The sequence below is a fragment of the Apteryx rowi genome, unplaced genomic scaffold (assembly GCF_003343035.1).
Source record: "Apteryx rowi isolate R43461 unplaced genomic scaffold, aptRow1 scaffold_138, whole genome shotgun sequence".
Classification (NCBI taxonomy): Eukaryota; Metazoa; Chordata; class Aves; order Apterygiformes; family Apterygidae; genus Apteryx; species Apteryx rowi.
In genome coordinates, this window is record NW_020447619.1 from 531,043 (window position 1) to 553,944 (window position 22,902).

At 39.2% G+C, this 22,902-nt stretch overlaps 1 protein-coding gene across 5 annotated transcripts in view; it reads left to right on the forward strand.

The window, feature by feature from the left end:
* RARB (retinoic acid receptor beta) overlaps nucleotides 1-22,902 on the forward strand; it is a 194,150-nt gene that overhangs the window by 119,713 nt on the left and 51,535 nt on the right. For all 5 annotated transcript variants that reach the window (XM_026057299.1, XM_026057298.1, XM_026057301.1 and 2 more), the window contains one exon: nucleotides 6,305-6,453. In XM_026057299.1, coding sequence (XP_025913084.1) covers nucleotides 6,305-6,453 — 149 coding nt within the window. The remainder of the gene's footprint in view (nucleotides 1-6,304; nucleotides 6,454-22,902) is intronic.

Consider the following 22,902-nt stretch of genomic DNA (forward strand, 5'->3'; position numbering starts at 1 on the left):
TTAATAAATGGCACTAAAAAGCCAGGTAACTGAGTTTGTGTGCGTAACAAATGGATTAATTAGAGGCCAGACTGTTTGTGCTGTAACAGAAAAGGATATTACAAAACAAAATACTTTACTGGGCAACCAACAGAGGATATTTGTAGGAACAATAAATCTGTGCTATGAATGAACAATGAGGAACAGAAATTATAAGACTACAACAAGATGATAAACAAATGACAGATGCTGTTGTGTTCTGATTTACTGGAAATAAATCTGGATAGCTCTGGTATGATGGTAATAAGACACTGAACTGTATTTCCTGGCCCTAATCACCTGATATGAATAAGGGTTTTAAAGGGTTATACTGTTGTCATATGGCCAAGATCAGTATCCACTGACTCCACTGACTTCTGTTACTTGACTCTACTGGTTAACATTACAGATTTGCAATTGAAACTGGGCAATTTTGTTGATGAAAGGCATGAAGGAATATGATGCATCTCTCTCTCCCAGTTCTTAACTGGGAGAAATGCAGCAGATGAGAGTAAACACTTTTTGCCATTCGAGGTTGCAGATTTGACTTGGTATACACACAGCAGATGCATTTGCTGAATATGAAGAAGCCATTTTTTTAGACTCATCCTTTGAAGTTAATGAGGATTTTAGCACTGAAACACTTAAGTATTTGAAATGAAAGCCTTCACAGGTCTGCATAGCTACTATTTGCATTGGGGTAGCGTTTGAAGGTCCTTCAGCGCTAGTTACTGCACAACATATCCTGAGACCCTACCCAAAACAGTCTGCAGTCTAAACACACAAGGTGCCAAAGTGTGGGGAGAAGAAAATACTGTCCTGATGCAAAAGAATAGGGGAAAGGAAGGATTATCCTGATTTTATGTATGTCTTCAGTGGAGCAATGGCCAAGTTTATACTTGGAACTTCGCTGGAGTAAGAATATCAACGTAAAGTGCGTGCTTAACTTCTTGTAGTCCCAGGGTGGAGAGCAGAGTTCAGCAGGACCGCTCTGCTCCCAGACGGGACTAAACGGGAGCCAGCTGTCCAAATCGCTGCTCTGCTGACAAAGTTATGGCCATAAAAGCACTTCGGCTTTAGAGACTGCCAGCTCAGCTGGGCCTATCAGGGCTGGCACCTTGTTGGAGATAGCCATTGGCAGCAGGAGCCTGTACTGTAGGCACAGCTCTTAAAATGACCTAGTCTGAGGCACCTTTTGGATGACCTTATGTGCAGTTTGACCGTTAATAAGAACTTGCAGATTGGACTTCTGATTTCCATGGCCTGGACTTTTTATTATTTTTGTCACTGTTATTTAAAGCATACTGTAGAAATCCTTAACAGTACTTAATGAAGATATATGGGATACTCTTTAGCTTTTCAAATAACAGAAAGAAATAATTTTGTTTTGGGCACTCTCAAGTAGAAGCCAGATTATAAAGCTTAATCTTCTGATGTCCCTTTTGAAAATGTAATGCCCCTTTTCATAGTAAAAGCAAGCCTAGAGACTTTTATTTTTGTCTTTCAGCCCAAATCTTGCCTCTTTAAGACCTAGACTGTCATGTAAAGCTGAACTATGACTTGATTAAAATTAATGCTGGAAAAGTGGTAATGATGAATTAAAACAGAATAACTTATATTTAACATAGTAGCTTTATGGCAGATGTGTGCAGCTAGCAGGACCCGCACACAAAAAAACAAATGAACCTCAAATGTGGAAGAAAAAAGATTTCCTTAAGTACTTGTGAAAATCCTGATAACATTGTCTCAATCTGGAGTTATCATGGTAGCCTATGTTTTAATCCAGGTATGTTGTATTCACTCTCAATAAAGAGCATTCCTTAGTGAGCCTTAATACATGTTCAGCCCTACAAGAAAAGGTTGTGATTGTAGTTCCGATGTTGCAATTTAATAATACAATATAAGTTGATTAATCTTTTGTACATTGTTTCCCCTGAGCCTTTTCTTCCTTCTCCCTGGTCTCAGTCCTTTCTACTTCCATGCAGTGTATCCCACTGCACGGTTCAGTGTAAATTCCCACGGAGGACAATAATCAAGCACAGACAGTGTCAATAAATGAAATTGTAGCGCGACTTCTTTGCTTTTGGTGGTTTCTTTGAAAGAAAGAAAATCAGCATCTTCACACAAGGCAAGACTTTGTTTTTGTCTTTCTGTTGCCTATGATCCGCACCTGTTGTATATATGGTAAAAATATCTGGGACTTATAACCCAGCAACAGTACACAGCCAGAATCATGTGTGACCGGGTCAAACACACACTTGCTGGAGGGTCATGGCCAGGTTACTAAGTCAAGGCTGGCAAGTCTCCACCATAATGTTTTCTTTCTCTCTCACTCTTTTTTTTTTTTCTTGTCTGTCTTCCAAACAACAGTTAAAAAAAACCCTCGTAACAATGCAAACTATTTAAGCATGACAAATTCAAAGAAGTTTTTTATTAAAAAAAAATTGGGTGAGGGGTTTGAGTCAATGATATTTTGGATTTAATTTTATAGTATAGTTTTATGTGGCACATGAAAGAGAGAAATTTGTATTGAAACAACTGAGACCCACTTTCCCAGTTCCTGGCTTTTTCCTGGAAGATGATTAAAAGCAGACTGTTTTTTCCAGACTAGACATAAAAATTAGATGATCTACAGTATATAGTTATTTTTTCAAATGTTTGGAGGCTTATAAATAACTTCTACAATCAAATGCACACATACAAGCAGTGGAGAATCTGGTTCTAATTACTTGTACTTTAGTTGAACTTTGGCGTTTCCTTTGACTTTCTGCCTAATGTATGTGAGCTGTGTGCCTTGCACTCCTGCAGTGAATTCACAAAAAAAAGGCAAAAAATCCAGACTCGTGTTGGTGCCAACAAAAATGAGGGTTAACAGAATGTTTTGACCAAATGCAACACTTTGCTATTCACCCTAATTAGTTGAAATTGCTGCTTCCCACCAGGGACCCTGAGCTCAGTATTCAAAATTCCCTTGAGGCTATCCAGGAAATGCCATTTGCTTTACAACTTCTTATTCTTTTAAGACTCAACTGTCCAAAGTGTGCATTAACATACAAGCTTAATAATCTAAGTTTCTAGTGAAATGAAAGGCATTTCATAATGCCTGCCTGCTTCTAATTGGTCACAGAGTAAAATACCTCTATCTGTCAGCATGGTTTAGCTAACAGTAAATTAGCTCGCACAAAGCACACTGTGCTTTTAAAGATCTTATCTGCTACTTTATCTAACCTTTAGAAATATTTCAGACATGTTAGGAATTGTGAAGCGAGCTATTGTTTGAGATCCCGGTATGTTTAAGTGGCATTCAGGTGTGCTGTAACTGCATTTAGGCTCTGTTTTCTCAGGTGAGTGGAGATCCTGAACTGTCCCATCCTTCAGGACATTAAAGGGGCAAGACAGCAGGACATTGAAAGAAGTGGACTTTTTTTTTCTCTTTTGACTAAATTGTTCCTGAAATTGTAAGAATATTTTTTTAAATGCATTTTCTGGAAACATCAAAACATCAACCGTCCTTTCCCCCCCCCCCTTTTTTTTAACTCCTGTGTGCAGCTGTGTATAGAAGGCAGTAAATTCTGCTTGGTGTAGCTGCCTGCATGATATAGTAATAATGCTTTATACTAAACCTTTAGCTCTTTTCATTCATACTTTGTCAAGCGTGAATTGCTGCAATCTCCTGCACCTGATTTCTGCACTTCCACACTGGCATTATATACCTTTCTCAATAGATAAAGAGTTCAAGAGGCTAAACCCACAGAAGAATAGTAAGTCAGAGCAGCAGTAAGAGTCGAACCCATGTAATACAAGTTCACGGCTCCTCCAGAAAGAAGGCCATCTTGCCTGTGATCAAAAGTGGACGTGTTCCTGACATGCACTTTCTTATGAAAAATAAAAAACTCTGTGGACAGTTGTTCATCTGACACAAATATTCTATTGAATGGATTAAGCCATTTTAGCAGCAGATATGTCTGGGTGTTTTGGGGAGGGTCTTTTGGTTTGTTTTTTCCCTCTCATATTCCTTTACAAATTATCCAGCAAAAAATTCTCTAGCGGCATCTTCAGATCTTGAGTTGCTGACTACACTTTGTGTATCTATGAACTGAGCTGGCTGCCTTATCTCTTTGGAGTATCACAAGTTCCTGTTGCTTGGCCAGTGGCTGACAGACCTCTGTTGCACATATGGTTAGTGGTTTGAACACTACTATTGGATGCTGGTGCTTATTTAGAACGAAATCATCAAAAAAGCAAAAGTGGATCAGTATTATTCCTAAAAGACTGCTTTTTCCAAACTGAAATCACATAAGGATTGCAGGAGTGCAGTTGTTTTATTGAATGACACAACCCAGTTTTCCCAGGGGAAGCCTAAAAGCTGCCTTTTAGACTGACTGGGAGAGTTGAATGAGCTAATATGAACCACATTGTCTGCTGATATTGCAGAGTTTTAAAGCTGAAGTTTTATCATTCCATAGCGTGATTGGGAGCTGCTAAAATTCACATACTGGCGTGAAATAAGGAGCAGAATGTTTGAGGCCTCTCAAGGGCATGTGATGAATCTAACTTTAATTTAAAAGTACTAATAGATTATTGATTTAAGCAGGATGACTGTGCACAAATCAATAACATAGCACTCTGTCTCTCTTAAATACCAAAAATTACTATTGAAAAKAAATGGTCATTTTCATCTCTTTTTTTCATTAAAAAAGAAGAACTTTAATAAAGTTTGCCTGGTCCAGTAGGAATCTGCAGATATTTGGTTTGGAAAGGTTCTGAAACAGATAATGATAATTCTGGACATGGTCTTAATGTCCTATTGTACTGGGTCACATATTGCTTTTTTACTTTTGTGTTTTTTCACACAAGCCTCATTACTGATAGGTACATAAATAAATTGTTCCTGTTGAAAAGATATTTATTTGCTTACAATTGAACTCTAGCGTGTTTTTTTTCCTCAAGAAATGTCTGTCCTTGAAGTTGGTAGTAGCTAAACCCAAGTAAAAATAGCAGATATTGGCCATTCTCTAACAAGTAATAAAAAGTTGTATGATGCTCAGTGATCCCCTCTGAATTCTGAAGAACACTAGTTGGTGATGAATCATGAATTTAATACAAATGTATCATCTTAGTAATCTGAAAAATATCATGTACAGTAAATCTTATCTAAAATTTTCCATTGAGTAATATGCTTCAGGTCCTGCTGTTAATGCTCTTGAGATTTAACTCTGCAGATAGTGCCTAATATTTCTGGATAGATCTGAGTTCACAGATTCTGTCATTTCTGTGTATCTGTTGAAAAGTTAGAGGGATTTATCTGAGAAGCAGCAGAACAAGTAAGTGAAACATGAAAATGTATTGCACATCTACAATAAATGTGAAGAATGATGACAGCATATCACAGAAAACTAATGCAGATGTTTCAAAAAGATCTAGTTCACATGTCTTATCTTGTGTCTTAGAGCTTTCTTGTCCTTTCCCTGAAAGGGATACCTCTTCAAGAGGTGCAAAACAAATGGTCGTCCAGAAATATTAAGGCAATAAAGGGACATGGGGTCATAATGTATGAAAGTATGTATGAATGTATGAAACCTCAGGGAGGTTTCCTGATATTACAAATCCTAAAGTTTGTAAAAAAGTGTTGCTGGGTTGTGCTAGTTTTACACATTAAAATAAAATGAAGGTTTGTTCAGATAATTTTCGCTTCTGGTCTTACACTTCAGTCATTTGTCTCTTTACATGAATGCTGATGCATTTCCCATCCTCCCAGAAGTAGAGTGGCGCATTGCAAGTGTTACCTTTCGAAGGCACAGGCAAAGGATATGAGAGCTCTCCAAGCTGCAAGGCTGGTACTGCAAGGGGACATGCCACCAGCAGTTTCCCATTGATGGCTGATGTTCAGTGTGCACACATGGGTCCCATGTAATTCAGTAGGCTAAAACCAGCACAGGAGGCCAAGGTTGTCCATGTTTGGTGCCTGGTAAGAGATTCAAGCTATGTATCTGAAGTGAGCTGAGGTCCCGTGCCTTTTGTGGTGCTGAGTAGCCAGATCATGAAAAAGCTGAACATTGCATTCTGGACACTTTAAACTTTGCTTTTGAGGCTGTAACATGTAGTTTTGTCACTGCTTTTTTCTACTTTAGTCCCCCTTAAATTTTGCTAGGAAGGCCAAATGAACATTTATTATACAAACAAAGATATGGGCCAGTTTAATAGTTCTAAGGCAGCACATAATCGGGTATTTTAAATTCATTAATGAATTACTAAATCATATTTTCACTTCTTTTTTCTTTTGTAGCAGTTGAAACTCAGAGCACCAGTTCTGAGGAACTTGTTCCAAGCCCTCCTTCACCACTTCCACCCCCTCGTGTTTACAAGCCCTGTTTTGTCTGTCAGGACAAGTCATCTGGATATCACTATGGTGTCAGTGCTTGTGAGGGATGTAAGGTGAGTGCCAAAACCTCCCTTTCTTTTTATAGTGCTGCATTTCATTTTAGAGAGAGGCTAAGCAGTGAAGTTTGGTGTGACTTGATTGTCTCCAAAGACACCTGTGCCTTTGCTCATGTGAATTAATTCTAATACAGGAGTAAAACCGTGTAAATGACTATCACGCCTGGAATTATTTGCCTTCATTAGTTCTGCCAAAGTCAGTCTTTCAGAGACTTCTATAGGTATTGACTAATGTGAGAATGTGATCATAGATGTAAAGATAATCAAAGCATATTGTGAAAATGCTTTGAGACTCTACATTGTCTTTTTGTAGATCAGGTATAACCTAAGGATTCCCATGATCATTTTCTTGCTTTTTGTGTGTGCTGCTGCCTCATGTGTCTCCATAGGGTGAAATTTTGGAAAAGGATCTGATCATCTGGAAATTTTTGGCATAGTGTCTAACCCCAAACTCATCTCAAGTCAAATCAGGAGTTTGAGGACAAATTAGCAGGATGGTATTCACAAAATTTAATCTGGCAGACTACAGTGTTGGCATTCAGGGTATGTCTGCTTGCTACTTTTCAGTACTGTGGTTGTCAGGCTATGAACTGACTCTCCATTGGATACGGTAATACGATATGCAGTTCTAAAGTGGAGAATGTATCTACAGACGAGATACACATCAGAGAAGCAATGTCAGCTGAGTCGTGCATTATGTCAACTGTTAGAGGTGCATACACAATGAATAGCATGTGTGCAGGAGCTAAGGCAGTGGTGGAAATTCTAAAGAACAGATAACACAGGGCAGCTGGTCTCATAGTTAACTTCATTAGTTATGGTACCCTGATACAACTTTTTTTTTTCAGCAATTAAACAAAAGATCTGTGATTTTAATCTTTCAAATTAAAATAATTATCTGTAGTGCTTAGCACAATGGTAAATCTTAATTCATGACCAGAATACGACAGGTGCTACATCCATATAAAGTTGGTAGAAGAAATTAATGGAAAGCTATTTTACTGGTTAATTCATATGAAATATTACAATATTTTCCCGATACTGTACAGTTAGGCATTTTTGCTTTATCCTTTTATCTTACAACTTCTCCCATGCTAGTGGCCTTTTATACTGTCRTAAAATATTATAACCCTGAGTTTGTGCCACTAGGCAAGAAGCTACAGGATTAGAGTCGGGTTCCCCCTGTTTTCTAATTTCAGATGCTGAGGTAGTGGAAGGTAACTACTTAAGCTCACCTTTGTTTTAGAATCTCTTTTCGGTATTGAGGTTTTGCTTGGATATCATGTCTGTATTTTTTTCTTTTAGATGCCCCAAAACTATTGAAATTTCAGTGTCTGTTAAGAAGAAGTATGATAGAAATGTGCTATAGATGATTTCATTAAATAGGAAATCCCATCATACTCATATGCTAAAACACAAACAGTAGTGTCATTCGCTTGCCCACACACTCCCTCGAAGCACAGACGTAATTGTAGACTGTGGCAGAAAGGTCACGCATTCCTCAGACTTCATTATTTTTGAAAAATATGCTAAAATATACTGTAGGGCTTTTATTGGCATACTGCAAAGCATTTTCATAAATAATTAAAACAAGATCACGCTTGTCAAAATACATGAAGAAATCCATCTTGTAATGTGTTAACCATTATTTAACAAAAAAAACCCCATGTTCACTTATTTGCTAATTTGCAAAATGGGGTAATTCAGCACTTAGTGATAGCTGCTGTTAAAAAAAAMCAAAAAACCCCAAAAGATGAATTACATACAAAACCTGTCAGTCTGTGAGAAATAACAAGATTCCAAAGCAATAATGTGAATGCTTGAAACTGGTAATATTTGGGTTAGTTGACTCTAGCTTTCAACAGGTTTGACTAGGATGTAAGCAATCCATTCCACTAATTGGATCAACTTTCTTAGTGAGAACTATGCACTGGCAAAGAACATGATGAGACCACTGAGTCAACCAGTGATTCCTTTGGTGGACAAAGTCATGTACTACATTTGCTGTTAAAAATTGTCTGAGCTTTCAGGTCAACAGAAGTGGTGTGATGAATAATAGCAGACAGCAGTATGTGACCACAACACCAGAGCCATCTTCAGAACCTCCACACCGGCAATTTCTACTTTTTCTCCAAATAATGTTACCCTTTTCTCTTGAGTCCTTTTGTACTGTTGTTCTATTTTTCTTTCCCTTGATCTTTGTTTTACACTTGCTTTCACACATTCATTTCTTGCTCCTGTACTGTACACTACCAGCTTGTACTCCTTACTTCCAGCTACCTAGATTCCCACCTGTATTCAAATCTTCACCCTCCATTCCCACTATCAACTCTTACTTTATGCTTCTCTTTTTGCCCAGCCGTCTTCATTAAAAAAAAAAAGAGCCAGTTGTCTCTCAAGCTTAAATAATTGAGTACCTCAGTTGGGGAAGTCTTGTTTTCTGTGGATTTCTATCTTTCAGTTGGTTGACACTGGTTTATAGGAAAGTATGAGTTTCATTTAAGACGTCTACTCACTATCACACTGTAGTTTTGTGCCAATTCTCTGGTGAATCAGGAAACAGTAATAAGGAAGAATTCACGTTACAGCCTTTCCTCTAGTTAGAAAATACTTATATTTCTTTGTTACCTGAACACACACTTTCATGCAATTTCAAAGAATTGAATTTTCTTGGAGATTGCTATCTTCAGTTTCGCTGAAAGTGACCAACATGTTGAAAAGATGCTGGGACAGGGAGAGAAAACCTCACGGTAGCTGAATTACATAAAGTTCATTTTCATGAGAAACTTGATGAGAATATCATTCTAATCATGTATGAGTTTGTTTTTTTTTTTCTCTATCGACCTTGTTGCCATTTTCTCTTTCTTCACTCCTATTTCCGTCACCCAGTTTGCTATCTTTTTTCTGTGAGTTTAAACCTTGAACTCATTCCTTTTTTCTTCTGCTTTCACACTTCCCTCTGCTCTGAGAACCTTCTCTCAAGTCTTTTTCCTTTCTCCTTTCTGACTCATTTACCTTTCCCTTCAAATTCCTGGCAGTCTTGTTTCTCTGTGGAAAAACAAACAGAAAACTCTCCTTGGATCATATTTGTCTTTCTGATTAGGACTGTGCTCCTTTTGTTCTTCTGTGCTGGCTCTCCCTTGATTTTCTTCTGGTTCTCTGTTTCCTTTTCTTTTGCCTGTCCATGTTGAGCTCCAGTGAAGCTGCCATCACAGTGATCATTAGCAGTGTCCTCCTAGTTCAGTCAAAGGGATAGCTCTCTGTCCTTGAGGTTTGGGGTTGATTACTGCCTTTGATTCAGCAGGCTTTCTTCTTCCTGACTTCTAGGGCTCTCTTCTTCAGATTCACCTCCTACTTTGTTCACTGTTTATTTAACGTCTCTTTAAATGGTTCTTTATCCACTTCCTGTTGCTATTCCCTGAGGTTCTGTTCTTTGGTTTTCTGTCTCAAAAGCATCAGCAACTGAACTGCTTTACAGTAGACCAGTGGTCTGTGTGCCAAAGGCTTGGGGTAGGATATGGCAATATTTTGCTAATAAAGGGTATATTCTTAATGGGGACCATTCCAGTACTAAACCATTGGAGAGCTGTTGACATTTATTATGACCTCATGATGCTCAGCTTGTGAAACACTTCACTGGAAATTTCTTCTTTCCTCAGCTGTCACCTACCCATGGATGATTTCCAAAGTTATCCCTCCCGTTCTGACCTCTCCCCCTACCATCTTTCCCTGGTGTGCCCTCTAGCTCGTCTGGCTGCTACCTTGGACTCAGATTCGTGAGGACAGAACTTTCTGTCTCTCTTCCTGAAACATCACCACATGAAATCTCATGGCTTCCTGTTTTTCAGACTTTATACCACAATATTGTTGCTCATCTGTGTAACTGTAATTCACACAATGTGCTTTTTCCCCTGAAATCTACCCTCAGCTGCCTTCAGTGTCCAACCCTTCCTCATGCTGTGGTCTTCTTGTGGTGATTGACTTTCCTCTTGGTTTCTTCTACAGTCCTTCCCTCCCTTTCCCTCCCTGCTGTCAGCCTTGGGCCTTACTCTTCTGTGCACCTGGGAACAACCTCATAGCCTCACCTGTCAAACGCTTTCTCCTTTTATCTATTCTAACGCCCACTTTTTAACTGACTCTTCTGTCTACTCAGTATCACAGTCCTCAACATTGTCTCCCACCAGAAAGACTGCTGTGTGTCTTGTTTTGATATTCTGGTGTTTTAAGATTTTTAGGGGCTGGAATATTTCATAATATGTGTTTACGAACCACAGTGAAAGTTTAGGAACTGTCTAAATAATTTTAAGCTATCTCTTGTTTCATAATTTTACTGTTTTAATATGTTCAGCCCCAAAATTTTATTTGTGATGACAGATTTAGGGTACCTTACTGCTTGCTTTCCAAACTTGAGATGTAGCAGAGATGTGCAGCTTTCAGCAGGTTGATACCCTGCACTTTTTCTCACTTTGGTCAGTCAAATTCAGCAGTCAGGTTTTTTGGTTGTTTTAAAAAATTTCAGCTTTGTGTTTATTTCTGGATTTTATGCTGCAAAAGGCAGAAATGTATTGTAGCCTGTCAATGGCTTTGTGTATATTGGAATCTCAAAAACAAATCAATCTTCACAGCACAGTTGTAATTTGTAAGGGAAATTCCAGAGCCAACCCATCGTTTTATGTGTAAAGTACAGTACATTTACAATATTCAACTTCTTTACAAGTTTTCCATTTTGAAAACTGCATGGCATTTCCGAGGCAGGCTTTGAAATTTACTCATTTGTTTCATGACCTCAGTGAAAGATGTTTAAAATCTCTTTTTTCCCCTGGTCTCTTGAGCGTTGCTAGATAGCACGCAAACAAATTCCATACAAAGTGAGCAACTCGGATTTATCCAGCTGGTCCCAGTGGTTACAGGGCCATCACAGAAAGCTCAACCCTTTGGTCCTGACTTCGCTCGTCATTGCAGCCAGGCCTGCAGACAGGGGGATCGGGTGCAGGGGGCTGGTTGCCCACAATGGCATCATTGTGCGGCTGAGGAGGAGACGCTGGTGCTCTGGCAGATTCAGCTGCCTCTTCAAGCCTTGTCCCTTGTTTGAGGCGTTTAAAAGATGGCATTCCTCTGCTGACAACCCCGCCTGGTTTCCTGGCTTCAGTTCGGTGGCTAGCAAAGATGCCTAAAGCAGTTTCGGAAGAGAAGACAGTACAGCATAGAAGAGAGTAGGTTTATTGTGGTCCAGCAGTTTTGTCTGAACCATCAAGGTGCCTGCCTCCCTGCTTGTTGTTGATGCTAACAGACAAAAATGTAAATAAATCTAATTCAGTACTGAGTATTCTCAGATCGGCTTTTATCGTGAAAGAAGGATAGCTTTCCTTCCATTATGAATCCACGAGGAKTGATCAACAACTGGTTTATAGAATGCTACTGATTAAAAGTTAGAACTGTTTTTGAATTTTTTCTTTGATTTATTTAAAGTGTGATTACAAAGATGTGCTGTGTTCTGCGAAAAATATTGCGGTGGACTAAAATGGTTCAGGTGTTGTTGTAAGAGTTCCCTTTATAGAAGTGTCTTTCAGGACAGATGCCTTTTTATTTTATTAATGCCTGTTAAATCATATGGGGGCAGATTTGAATTTACTTAGGTAGTTCTGATTTTGTAGAGGGATCTTAAGCAGCAGTTCTTTTTGATAACCACGCTCTTGCACATGTAGACTTCCAGCTATAATGTAATTATGTTTAAGCCTGTATTTATGCCCCCTTACTGGGAATAATGATCCAGACATAGAATTTTCTCAAAGTTACCTAACACTGAAAGTAAAAATAAAAGCAAACCTCATAAAACCAGCAAACTACTATTCCATATTTTTGTTTGGCTTTGTTTTTCTGGCATGTTTTTATCACCTAAAACTGGTATAAAAATAAGAAATGCATAGTTGAAAATATTTTTTTCTGAGCTTTAGATATTCAGCCACAGGGAGTATATGAATTGTACCAGGGAAAGAAGTTATACTGTGTGTTTGCACGTATGCAATTGTAAAATCTTCTTTCAGTTCAAAGTGAAATATAGATCAGCTTGAATGATCAAGCTGTATTCGTCTCCATTTAAGCTGTATTAGTAAGTGACAGTACAAATACATGCTGTTGTTCATGCGCAGCAATGAAAAATTCCTCAAATCATGGAAAATTGTTCCTAGTTTTAGCTAAATCAACAATCATTTTTTAGAGGAAGGTGAAAAATGTTTTTCAAGATATATTTCTGCATCCTGTTAATATCAGCTGATCTTAAACTCTGAGCTCTTTGCAGTGTAGCAGTGTTTTAAGCAATTTGGTTGCAGAAAACACTGCCATAAGGAGAAAAATGTAAAAGGGTTGCAAGTGATTTTAATTCTGTACTGAAAAACTGGAGATTTTTGTATATTTCACGCTAGCAGGGGAGATCTGATTGTTTTAATGCTCTGACTATGAGACTTCAGTGTTTAACAAAAAAAGGAAAGTCAGATTTCCTTTAAAAAGCTGCTATCTGTGTTTCCATAAGTTCTTAATTAATTTTTCTTCTTGTTTAGAAGCAAAAACTTTCCCCAAATACTTTTTTTTCATGTTTTTTATAGTGTATTTTTATTGGAAGTCCACTGAGAGCAAGTAAAAATGATGAAATAGATGGAATCGGAAATAAAAATTTTGTGTTACCATATATTTTAAAATCTCATTTCTGAGTTGCGTGAGTGACATGAGTGAAGAACAAAATTATTTGCCAACCATGTCAGATAATAAAAATGAAAACTGTGTTGTGCATTTGAATGTCAAATTTGATTTCCAGGGCTTTGGGCCCCAGACCAAGCTGTGGATTATACCCCTGCCGCTCCGCTGTGCTGGGGCACTGGAGCAGAGGCAGACAAAGACTACCAGTGTCTGTGTCCGCAGAGGACGTATAACATATATCCGCAGCTAATCGTCCTGATATCCTGCTGGTTACCCTTCGTCATAGACCAGGGGTTCATCTTAAGCTGTGAGAATAGTTGTTTTTACTAATGATTTTAATTTGTTTCTGGGAGTGATGCCAGTGCTATAAAAGTGCAGGGATTATCCCAAATTACTTTATAACCATGCTAACCATGCTGTTCCAGTTATTTGCAAGTATGAGGGCTAATGTCCTGTGGAAACAGGAATTGGAAACTACTCTCTTCCTTTGCATAAGCTGTCAAATAGCGACATAAAATTGTTTGGATTAAATCCCACACTCCCTTTTCRTGCAAAATTCCTGACACGGTCAATGCAGGCTTTCTTAAAAAAAGGAGAATAGCATCAGATTCTTCATCTACGGTAAATATGAACGGTTGCCAGGCGTGTTTTTGGGCACTGCGCTGCAGTGGTCCATAGCCGGGAGGCTTTTGGCTGTACCAGGCAGCCACTGGGCAGGGTTTGGCACTGTGAAGTGACCATTTCCYGTAGTCAGCTGGTATCCAGCCAGCCTGTTTCAGGGGCCAGAAGAGTTAACTATTGTAGACGTGGACTTTCCCGTCGTACCTCAGTCCGCCGCAGTGCCCATGACGGTCCCCAAGAGCATTCCCTAATATAGATATAGCCTTAATGTCTGCTGACCTTGGCATATCTTTTCAGGGTCTTTTTCCACTAACTAGTCCATAATAGCTGTAGTTTGTTCATTACTATTATTAAACTAAAATTGCCAAATCTTCCTCTTCTGCCAGTGTCTACTCATTTCTGCGCTAAGAATAGGTACAGTAAAGCATAGAAGGTACTTCAGATTTACATGTGTATGTTCCTGTTATTACTGAAGTTAAATCATAGCTCCTTGCACCAAGGTAGGTACTAAAGAATCCTTGTAAATGCGTTTGTCACCTATCTAGCCATCTTTCACCTGCCAATAACTGTTGTGGCTTGTTAGCAGATGACTGAGAGAACTGAGGTTTGCACCAGATCAGTACTGTACGCCTGGTTTGCAACGACTTCAACAGAATTTAGTAAATTATATGTATGGGTAAAAGCCCTGTCTATGCAAATCAGGTAGTGACATCTTGACAAGAGATGTCAGACGCAGGTGAACTGTGATTCAGTCTGTTATGCTTTCCCTCCCAGAAGTCTTATGATTTTTATCTGACTGATTTAGAGTGAGTTTTTATTTTCCTGAAAGTAGGTTCTAGCGCATTTTACTTTTGCATTTTACATTGCACTGGAGAGAGGAGAAAAACCCCTTTTGTTCCAATCATTTGTCATCTTTTTAATCTATTTCACAGCTCCCCATTGGTTTAAGGACCACATGTGGCCTTTAATTATAGATGTGGAGTACAGTCTGTCCTGTGCACACCCCGAAAGTCATTACACTGCGGAAAAAAATGCAGTTTTTCACCATATTTAATACACTATTTAATAATATCTTTAAAAGTACTGTTTGCAGAGATAATTTGGTAGATAAGGGAACATGGGTATCTGTGAGCAAACATCTCGGAAATGAAATATTCTTTTTTTTTTAGTAACAATAGTAACCTACATTTCTTTTTACACTATGCCATACTACTCTATTTTTACTTACTGACCAACAATTACAGAATTCTAAAATTACAGTGAACCTGATTTCATTTTCTAACTCTGGAACTTTTTAAAAGTAAGCTGGGTAGTGGGACATTGATAGAGATACACAAGTAAAAAGTCTGTTGAATTTAGATTTGATAACTTGCTGAACCCCCCAGTAAAGTGCACCATTTTCCAGACTTCTCTGGAGTAAAGGGGGGACGTGGAACAGTTTGCTGAGTTTGGATCTGAGCATTGACTTACACGCTGGTGAGACAGTTAGGGGTCACTGTTTTGTTTGCTTTAGGCATCTTTTGAAATTGTAGTTTGAGTTTTTCTAAAAAATACTTAAAGATTTTCTGATTGGCACATCTTAAAGAACTAAATCCAAAATTAATGGTTTTCATAAGTGTACAAAATGGAATTACCCATTAGCTAATTCTGTTTACTTACATGTTTAGTATATGTTCAGATGCTCTTTGTTTGCTACTTACTGGATTTATTTTGAGAAATATACCTATCTTTATTTTCTGGTTATTGTAAACCACCACCCGGTCCACAAGTGGTCAGCCTCCCAATTTGCAGAAATACTCTGTTTGGCCTAAGAATGTGACCTTCCCTTGCTCTTTGTGTGTATTGACTGACCCGCTAACGGAAACAGAGGTTCTTTTTAATCCCGAATGAAATGTGCCTTTAAGGAAATTTCCTAAAGGGGTATTTTCTTTAGCTTCTTCTGGAAATGGAGTGCAATTGAATTTGCAGTGTGGCTCCCAGAGCCATTCATCTTTGCAGAGCCAGAGCTATTCTTCATGAAATCTCGGCCTTGTGCTATAAACCAGGAAAGCCAGTGGTATGCAACTCCCCAAGATTTGGTATTTCCCATAAAGTTAGCTTTACAGATTCTTTCTTCAAGTTGTTTATTGTATACATTCTTCTTTCTCTCCCCCCTGTAAAGCAAAACAAATCTCTTAGTAAAAAAAGCTGTTCCAGTTATGAGTAGCCATTCAAAAGTCAGAAAGTATCAAAGTTAAAAGTATACCCATTGCCTTATCTTTTCTTCTATCTGGCTCCTGCTATAGTCTTTAAGTGGGGATATTTCATGTTTCTCAAGTTCAGTAGAAAGTACATACAGGTTGTGTCCTTTTTTATGTTTTATRTTATTCTGCTTATTTCAGATGGATTTTCCATACACAAGGAGACACCTTTAGTGGTGACATCTCTGATGCCACTCAGTATTCACTTAGAAAAAACTATTTTTCATGTTAAAGAAGCCATGCATCTAATTCTGTAACTGATATTTTTGGTATATTAATATGTTAGTTGTTTAACTGATATATTACTGCAGCTGGTCTGCTGCATATTCAGGGTCCCTACTCATAAATTGTTCTTCCCTTTGATAATATACAGGAGTCCCTGCAATTTTGACAGCTCAGCTGAGAAAGACAACTGAGATATAAGAATACATTTTTGTGTATAAAATTCCATGTGGTTTCACATGGTCACACTTAAAATTTCTCATTTTAATATTTTATTGGAAAAAGTTACTGTGCAGTTAAAAACATTATCATACTCATAATTCGTGTGTAAAGGGGGGGGAAAAGATATATTGTTTCTGGATGCCCTGGCTAGAATAACAGAGACATAACCTCAGTGAACCTCGGAGACTCATGGAGCCTCACCAGCGCAAGGGAGAAAGCCAGGAGCCCCCAGCCAAACTCCCCGCCACCGCGAATGAGTGGTGTCTGCAATAGCCTGCGTGTGGTGAGACTGAGGAAATACATTCCTGTTCATGGAGTTAAGTTTGTTCCCATTTCAGATTCTCTTTAAAAGTGACAATTTAATGGGTCCTATTACTGTCAGATGTGGCCTGTGCTGTATCCCTCCTTGCATGCACTTACCAGGGTAAATGGAGATTTATAGCACCTGTGCAGCCGCTCCGATGGGCTGCTGTGCACTCCTCCAACTGTGTGGGCTGATTTTTTCCCGGGTGAATCTTCCCAGCAAGGAAGAGGCCTGGGTACATGGCTCTCTGGAGCTCTGTGCGTGTGTGATAAATACGTGTACATTATTAGGTCCTCTCTTCAAAATGCACTGTGATCCTCATGTGCTTCCTGCTAGTGCAGAACRGTGGCAGCGCTCCAGGTCTAGGGACATTTAAGCAACGAGTTTCAGAGACAGCACTGCAGCCCGCCATTTTTGAGATGAATGAGCACAACCCCCCCCTTTTTTTTTCCTTGATCCTACTGCAAATGGTCTTAATCAGTCAACTTTATCCTAGGTGATGCAGGGYAACTGCTACCTGTACAGAAACAACAAAAAAAAAACTGTTTGTGTTTTTTTTGAAAGAAAAGAAGCAAGACAGTCTTAGGTGACCAGGAGAGGCGAAGCATGGCACCCAGGAGCCAAATTCTAAGACTTTAATCTTACCCTTACTCACTTATTCCATGTGATTTTGGTAGATTGGAAGAATGATYATCTTGTCAGCCTCTATGTTTAAATCTGACCATTGATTAAAGTCTGGCAGAGGAGGGAGAAAACAGGAAAGCATCCTGCTAAAATTTTCCTCTGTTAGATTAATCAGCCCCAGCTCATTCATGCTCCCCTCAAAGGTCATGTTTGCTGCTTGTCCGATCGTTCTAAATTTGCTCTGTGCCAGGGTCCTGTTTCCCTTCGCCTTCGCTGAATGAACAGCAGTGCCCAAAACTTGGCAAAGTGGGGGCAGTACTCTATTTGTCATGTAAGCTGTACTTCTTTTTCAACGTCTCAGCATGATTTACAACGAGATATATATTTCTGATTAGTGTTGCTTTATGATTCTTATTAGCACTTTTTGGAAGCTTAGTAATTAATAATGCCACTCCAAGAATAGCASCTAGTGCTTGCACAGACTGCATTTAATCCACCATTTTCAGTCTGTTTTTCCATTTTGTAAAGATCATTTTGAATGCTGTTGGCTAGCGCTGGGGCAGTGCAGGGCCCCAGTCACGGTGACCTGCTAATTCTGTTTTCTGCACAATATAATAATGCAATTAGACAAAGTGGTCTTGTAAGGTGCATGGGTACTTTGTATGCAGGAATCAGGCAGAGGGGCATGGCCCACCTTAATCACTCTTAACAAAACTGGTGGTTTTGCCAAGCTATTCCAACTCATCTCCCCGCTGTCGCTGTCTGTAATGAGTTTCAGCTGCAGTGTGGAAAGGTAATTTTSCTTGACTACTGCCAGCACTAGAGAGCCAGAGTTAAATATTTGTGGGTGTTTAACTCTATTTTCTAATTTCCAGGCATCAGAGTTTTGCTAAATTTTGCACTTTATGAGATTTTAGTGGGTAGTTCTGTATTAATAGGACAGCATAAAGTAGTCGGTGCAAGATATTACTTGCCAGATTTCAAGGGGTTTCATGCAACATATTTGTTTAGAGATCAGTTGTCAAAACTGCTTGCAAAAAAAAAAAWTTATGGGGAGATAATGAATGTATGCTGATGAGCCATTCAGATGGATGCCTGAAAAACTTATCAGGAAGCATAATGCTCAAGACATCTGCTTTATTTTGGAGTTTTTATGTATGTGCCATTTCTTTGGAATATTTGGGGTTTGTTTCTGTGTTGTTTTTGTACGTCACTTTATCCCTCCACGAAAGCTTCTTGTGTATCGCAGACTGGGGAATGTTTTAAAATTCCTCTCGGGTTGGATAAACACAATAAAAACAGGCAAGTTTTTAAGAATACGCATGCGCTAGGAAGCAGCGCAGCATGGGTCGGCTCTTGGCCTGCCCTGCAAGCAGGGGGTGGGAGCCTGGGGCAGGTGTAGCTCATTCAGCTCACCCCCGTGAGCACCCACAGGTGAGCACCCACAGGTGAGCACCCACAGGTGGGCAAGGCAGGCTGGGGCGCTCTGCGCACTTTGGGGCTGTTGTAGAGAGAGGAGGAAACAGCTGGCTCTACACAAGCTGTGCAAGTCTTGCTATTAGAGCAAGGGGACTTGTGATTCAGGCAGCYTGTAGGCATACATAAATATTTGTGGCATAGTTTGCATTATTATTTCAGTTGGGCTATAAACATTTGGTTACTGATAGTAGGCTAGAAACTAGCAAGTCTATAAATTTTAGATGGCAGGGAAGTGCAAGGGGTTTTTTATTGACTGCCAAGGTATGAAAGTCCCCATGTCTCTCTCCTGTTAAATAATTGCAGTGCCAAATACGTATGGGAACTTTGTGTGTCGCCTTGGTTAAGTTTGAAAGAGGAGGAGGAAGCAAAGCTTACTCACGCAGGGAAATTCCTCGGCACGTATGCATGCCTTCTGCCTCCCATACAGGTTCTTGTTTGAGCTTGCCCTTTTCTCTTTACATGTTTCTACCTCTGCCAGCAGCCAAATGGARAGGCTAATTTGAGAGACTTAGAGAAGTAGTTGCAGTATGATAATTTCATAGCTAACATGACTCTTTCCCTTGTCCTGTGTACTGTAGGAATCTGCACGTTACTGCATGGGTACAGCTTAGTGGGGATTTTTTGTTTTTACTGGGAGAACTACTGCTTTGTTAGACTAGCTCATGTGCAGCTTCTTTTCTTCATAGTTCTCTTTATGGAAAATAAAAAATCTTATGTATGTCTTTTGTGACATTACCCCTGAAATATTGTCCCCCACCCGCAATGGATGAAAAAGAGACCTTCTGAATTAAGAGCATAAACTTACAAGAGTTATATATTTGGGGGATAACAGTTCTGAGAGTCTTTCCTGATACTGTGTTTCCATGCAAGAGAGCAGCTACATAAATGGCTTGGAAAAGTGTCATTCTTTACTAAGAAATACTGCGCTTAATTAATTCTTGCTCCTGGGAGGTCAGCCTGGGGCACTCATTATTGTCTTAATTGGTGGTATAAATCCTGAAGTGCTATAGGAGAAGAGGAAAAAAAGGAAAATGATGAGCAGTTAACAATGTATAGCCTTTTGRATAAGTGCTAGCCAGTTGTACTGCCATTTTACTGACATTTTATGGTTTTAGTGGGTTATAGGTCTGGTCCTCCACAAATTAGGTTAAAGGGCATTGATTTGCATAAACAAAAATATAAGAAAAATAGCAAAATGCAGTAACTCATTCCTGTGTTCTGCATTAAACTATGTGAAGTATCTCAGTGCTCTCCAACTCGGAAAAATGTTTCTTTGATCTCCTATTAGTCATATTAAATTATATTCATTACACTTCCCATCTGGAGTTTCCTAGCAGGCCAAAAATCATCCTATAGACATTAGTGAAAGGAGGTTCACTGTAACTTTTTAATTGTGTACATTTCATTTCCTTTTTTTTTTTTTTTAATTTGAAGAAAGCAGATGGAAGTGCATACCAGCTTCTTCCTCTCGGTTTATATTACTGAAGTGAAACAGCAGAAAATCTCAAGCATTCTTTCTCCTCACATATTGTTTCAAGGTGATGACTGCTCTGTCAGGAGACTTTGACACGTTTGCTAAAAAGGTCAGGAGTTCAGTGAAAGTCGAAGTTGTGGAGAAATCTAAGTGTGGTCTTATGGATACTATCATACTCTTACCGGAGCAGGTTGCTGCAGATTGCATTTGAATGAAAGAAGCTCAGAAACTTCATGGCAAGTAGCAATCATTTTCCATCCTTTCCTGTTGGGGAGATCACTCAGTCAGTAGCTGCCTTTCTGCCAGCTGGCAAGAAAAATAGTATTTCAAACTTGCAGAAAAAAATGAATAGTTTTGACTATTTGGGGCATGTTTTTAAGTTCAAGCCAAGCTTTGTGGAATCAGAAAATGTGTTAGTCTAGGGTGCTATGAAAAATGGGTTTCATTTCTGCCTTACCAGCGGCCAAAGGTTAATTGCTGTTAGTAGCCCCGTGAATAATTTCCTTCAAACTGTGTTGTTGAAATTATTTCTTCCTTTCCCTCTGAGGCCCACAAGACTCTCTTCACCTTAAAAACTATTAGGATTTATCAAGTGTGGCCTTCCCTGGCTTTACTGGAGAGTTTCTTGCAGTTGCAGATGAGCATTCCCACTTTGATAGCTTAGAGAGGGGTGACAAATTCCTCATCTGCCTATCTCTGTCCACTGGGGCTTTTTCTTTTTAAGAAATGAGGAAACCCTAAAACCTTACAAGCTTTTCCATTTGTATAAAAATAATAAAAAGAGAATAGCCATTTTACACCCTTAGCAGGTTGCTCTTAGGTCCACAGGTCTGTATTCCTCTGTGCGAGATTTGAGGTAACACTTGCTTACTTTTGTAAAGTGTTTTGAGTTCTGTTGATAAAAAACCCTGCTTTAAATCGCAAATTTTGTTTTCTTCCTCCTGCTGTGGAAGGCTATAGCAGAATAAATGGCTGGATGAGATGAAATGTGAGTGGCGAGCAGAGATTTCCTGCTGACAATAACAGTAACAACAAAAAATCCCAGATGGCTTCCCACCACAGAATGACACAGAGGCTGGATGTCCAAGCCCTCTTCTACACCACAGTTGACATGCTCTAGGTGTTCTCTGCAAGCTGTTGACATTCAGCAGTGTTTATTCATTTATTTTGCAAAGATCCAACCGTCCTGCCCTGACATACGTAAGCAGCACAATTGCTGTGCTTCCTGGCAATAAGCCTTCCTCTGCTTGCTCTTGTAGCTGCTTCCATTTTGTGCAGGCGGTGGTTTCCAGCCATGATGTTGGACAGTTAATTTATTACAAAAGCCATGATTTCCAAAGCAGGACAGTCAGGGCATGCATCTTGGAAAAGTGCTGTGCAACTACAAATATGCTCATTTTGGTTTCCTCTTAGCTGCTTTTGCAGCTTTTGTTATTTGCGGAGTCTTATGTTCTGTCTGCAGCCATTTTATAGCATCTTTTTACTATCTTTTATAAACCTTTCTATGCAGTTGCAGTTGTGGAGTTGCACGTTGTCAATTACTTTTATACCAGATATTCCTGGTTAACAGCTAAAAGTTTTATTCTGTCTGCCCTAACCTGCTTGCAGATCCTACTGGAGATTGATTATTCCTTGACTGTTGCCAGCTGTAACAAAAGTACTGCAGGTCGTGTTTTGTTCATGAATGCACCTGTGTGGTTCCCCAAACACATAAGCAAAGTGAGTTTGTGCAGGTCTCATCAGTCAGAGCCTAAATGTCTCTGCTGATGCTCCAGAGAGAGCAGGACCCAAGTCCTTCATATCTTACCCGGGTAAGTTTTGCAGGGTTAGCAGGGGTAGAGGGTTACTTATGGCTAAAATAAGTAGACTGAAATGAGGTTATGCATCATGAACAGATTTGCTCTGTAAAAAGGTGCATATTTACACAGTCCCTATTTCAGAGTGCAGCTAATGGCAGAAGTTGTAGGTATGCTGTGGGCTGAATTTTCTTTTCAGTTGTTATTGTTACTTATTTTTGCCTTCAAAGTGCAGTTTATCAATGACTTGATAAAACTGTACTGCAGAAAAGTCTTTCCTACCCCTTTGTTTCTTTTAGAGATGTAGTGTCAAGACACTTCACTGGGAAGCTTAATTTGCAAATTTACCAAAGAATGGCCTCTAAATCTGCAGGAGTCATAGATGGCTGACTGTATTTGGGGGTAATCAAAGCTGAACCAGATGAACTGAGCAGGCTGTTTAAACAGACTGAGCTAGCAATAGCCCTTTTCTTTTGATTACCCTATCCCTGGCTTGCAGTGCAATTTTTCAACCTGTAAGCCTGCTACATCTGTGGATAAGATTTGGCATACCTTATGCTAGCAAAATATTTTTAAGAAGCTGCTAAGACCAAATGATTCTTCTCTTCACATGATATGCATAATGTTAGCCTTAAATCATGTGACTTGCCAAAATCAGCTGTAAAATGAAGAAGAGAGAATTGATTATCAGATATTTAAGCATAGCAGTTGATGTGAACGATTTTGTAGACTTCATAAGCTTGAACATTTAACATTATTTTGAGGGCTTAT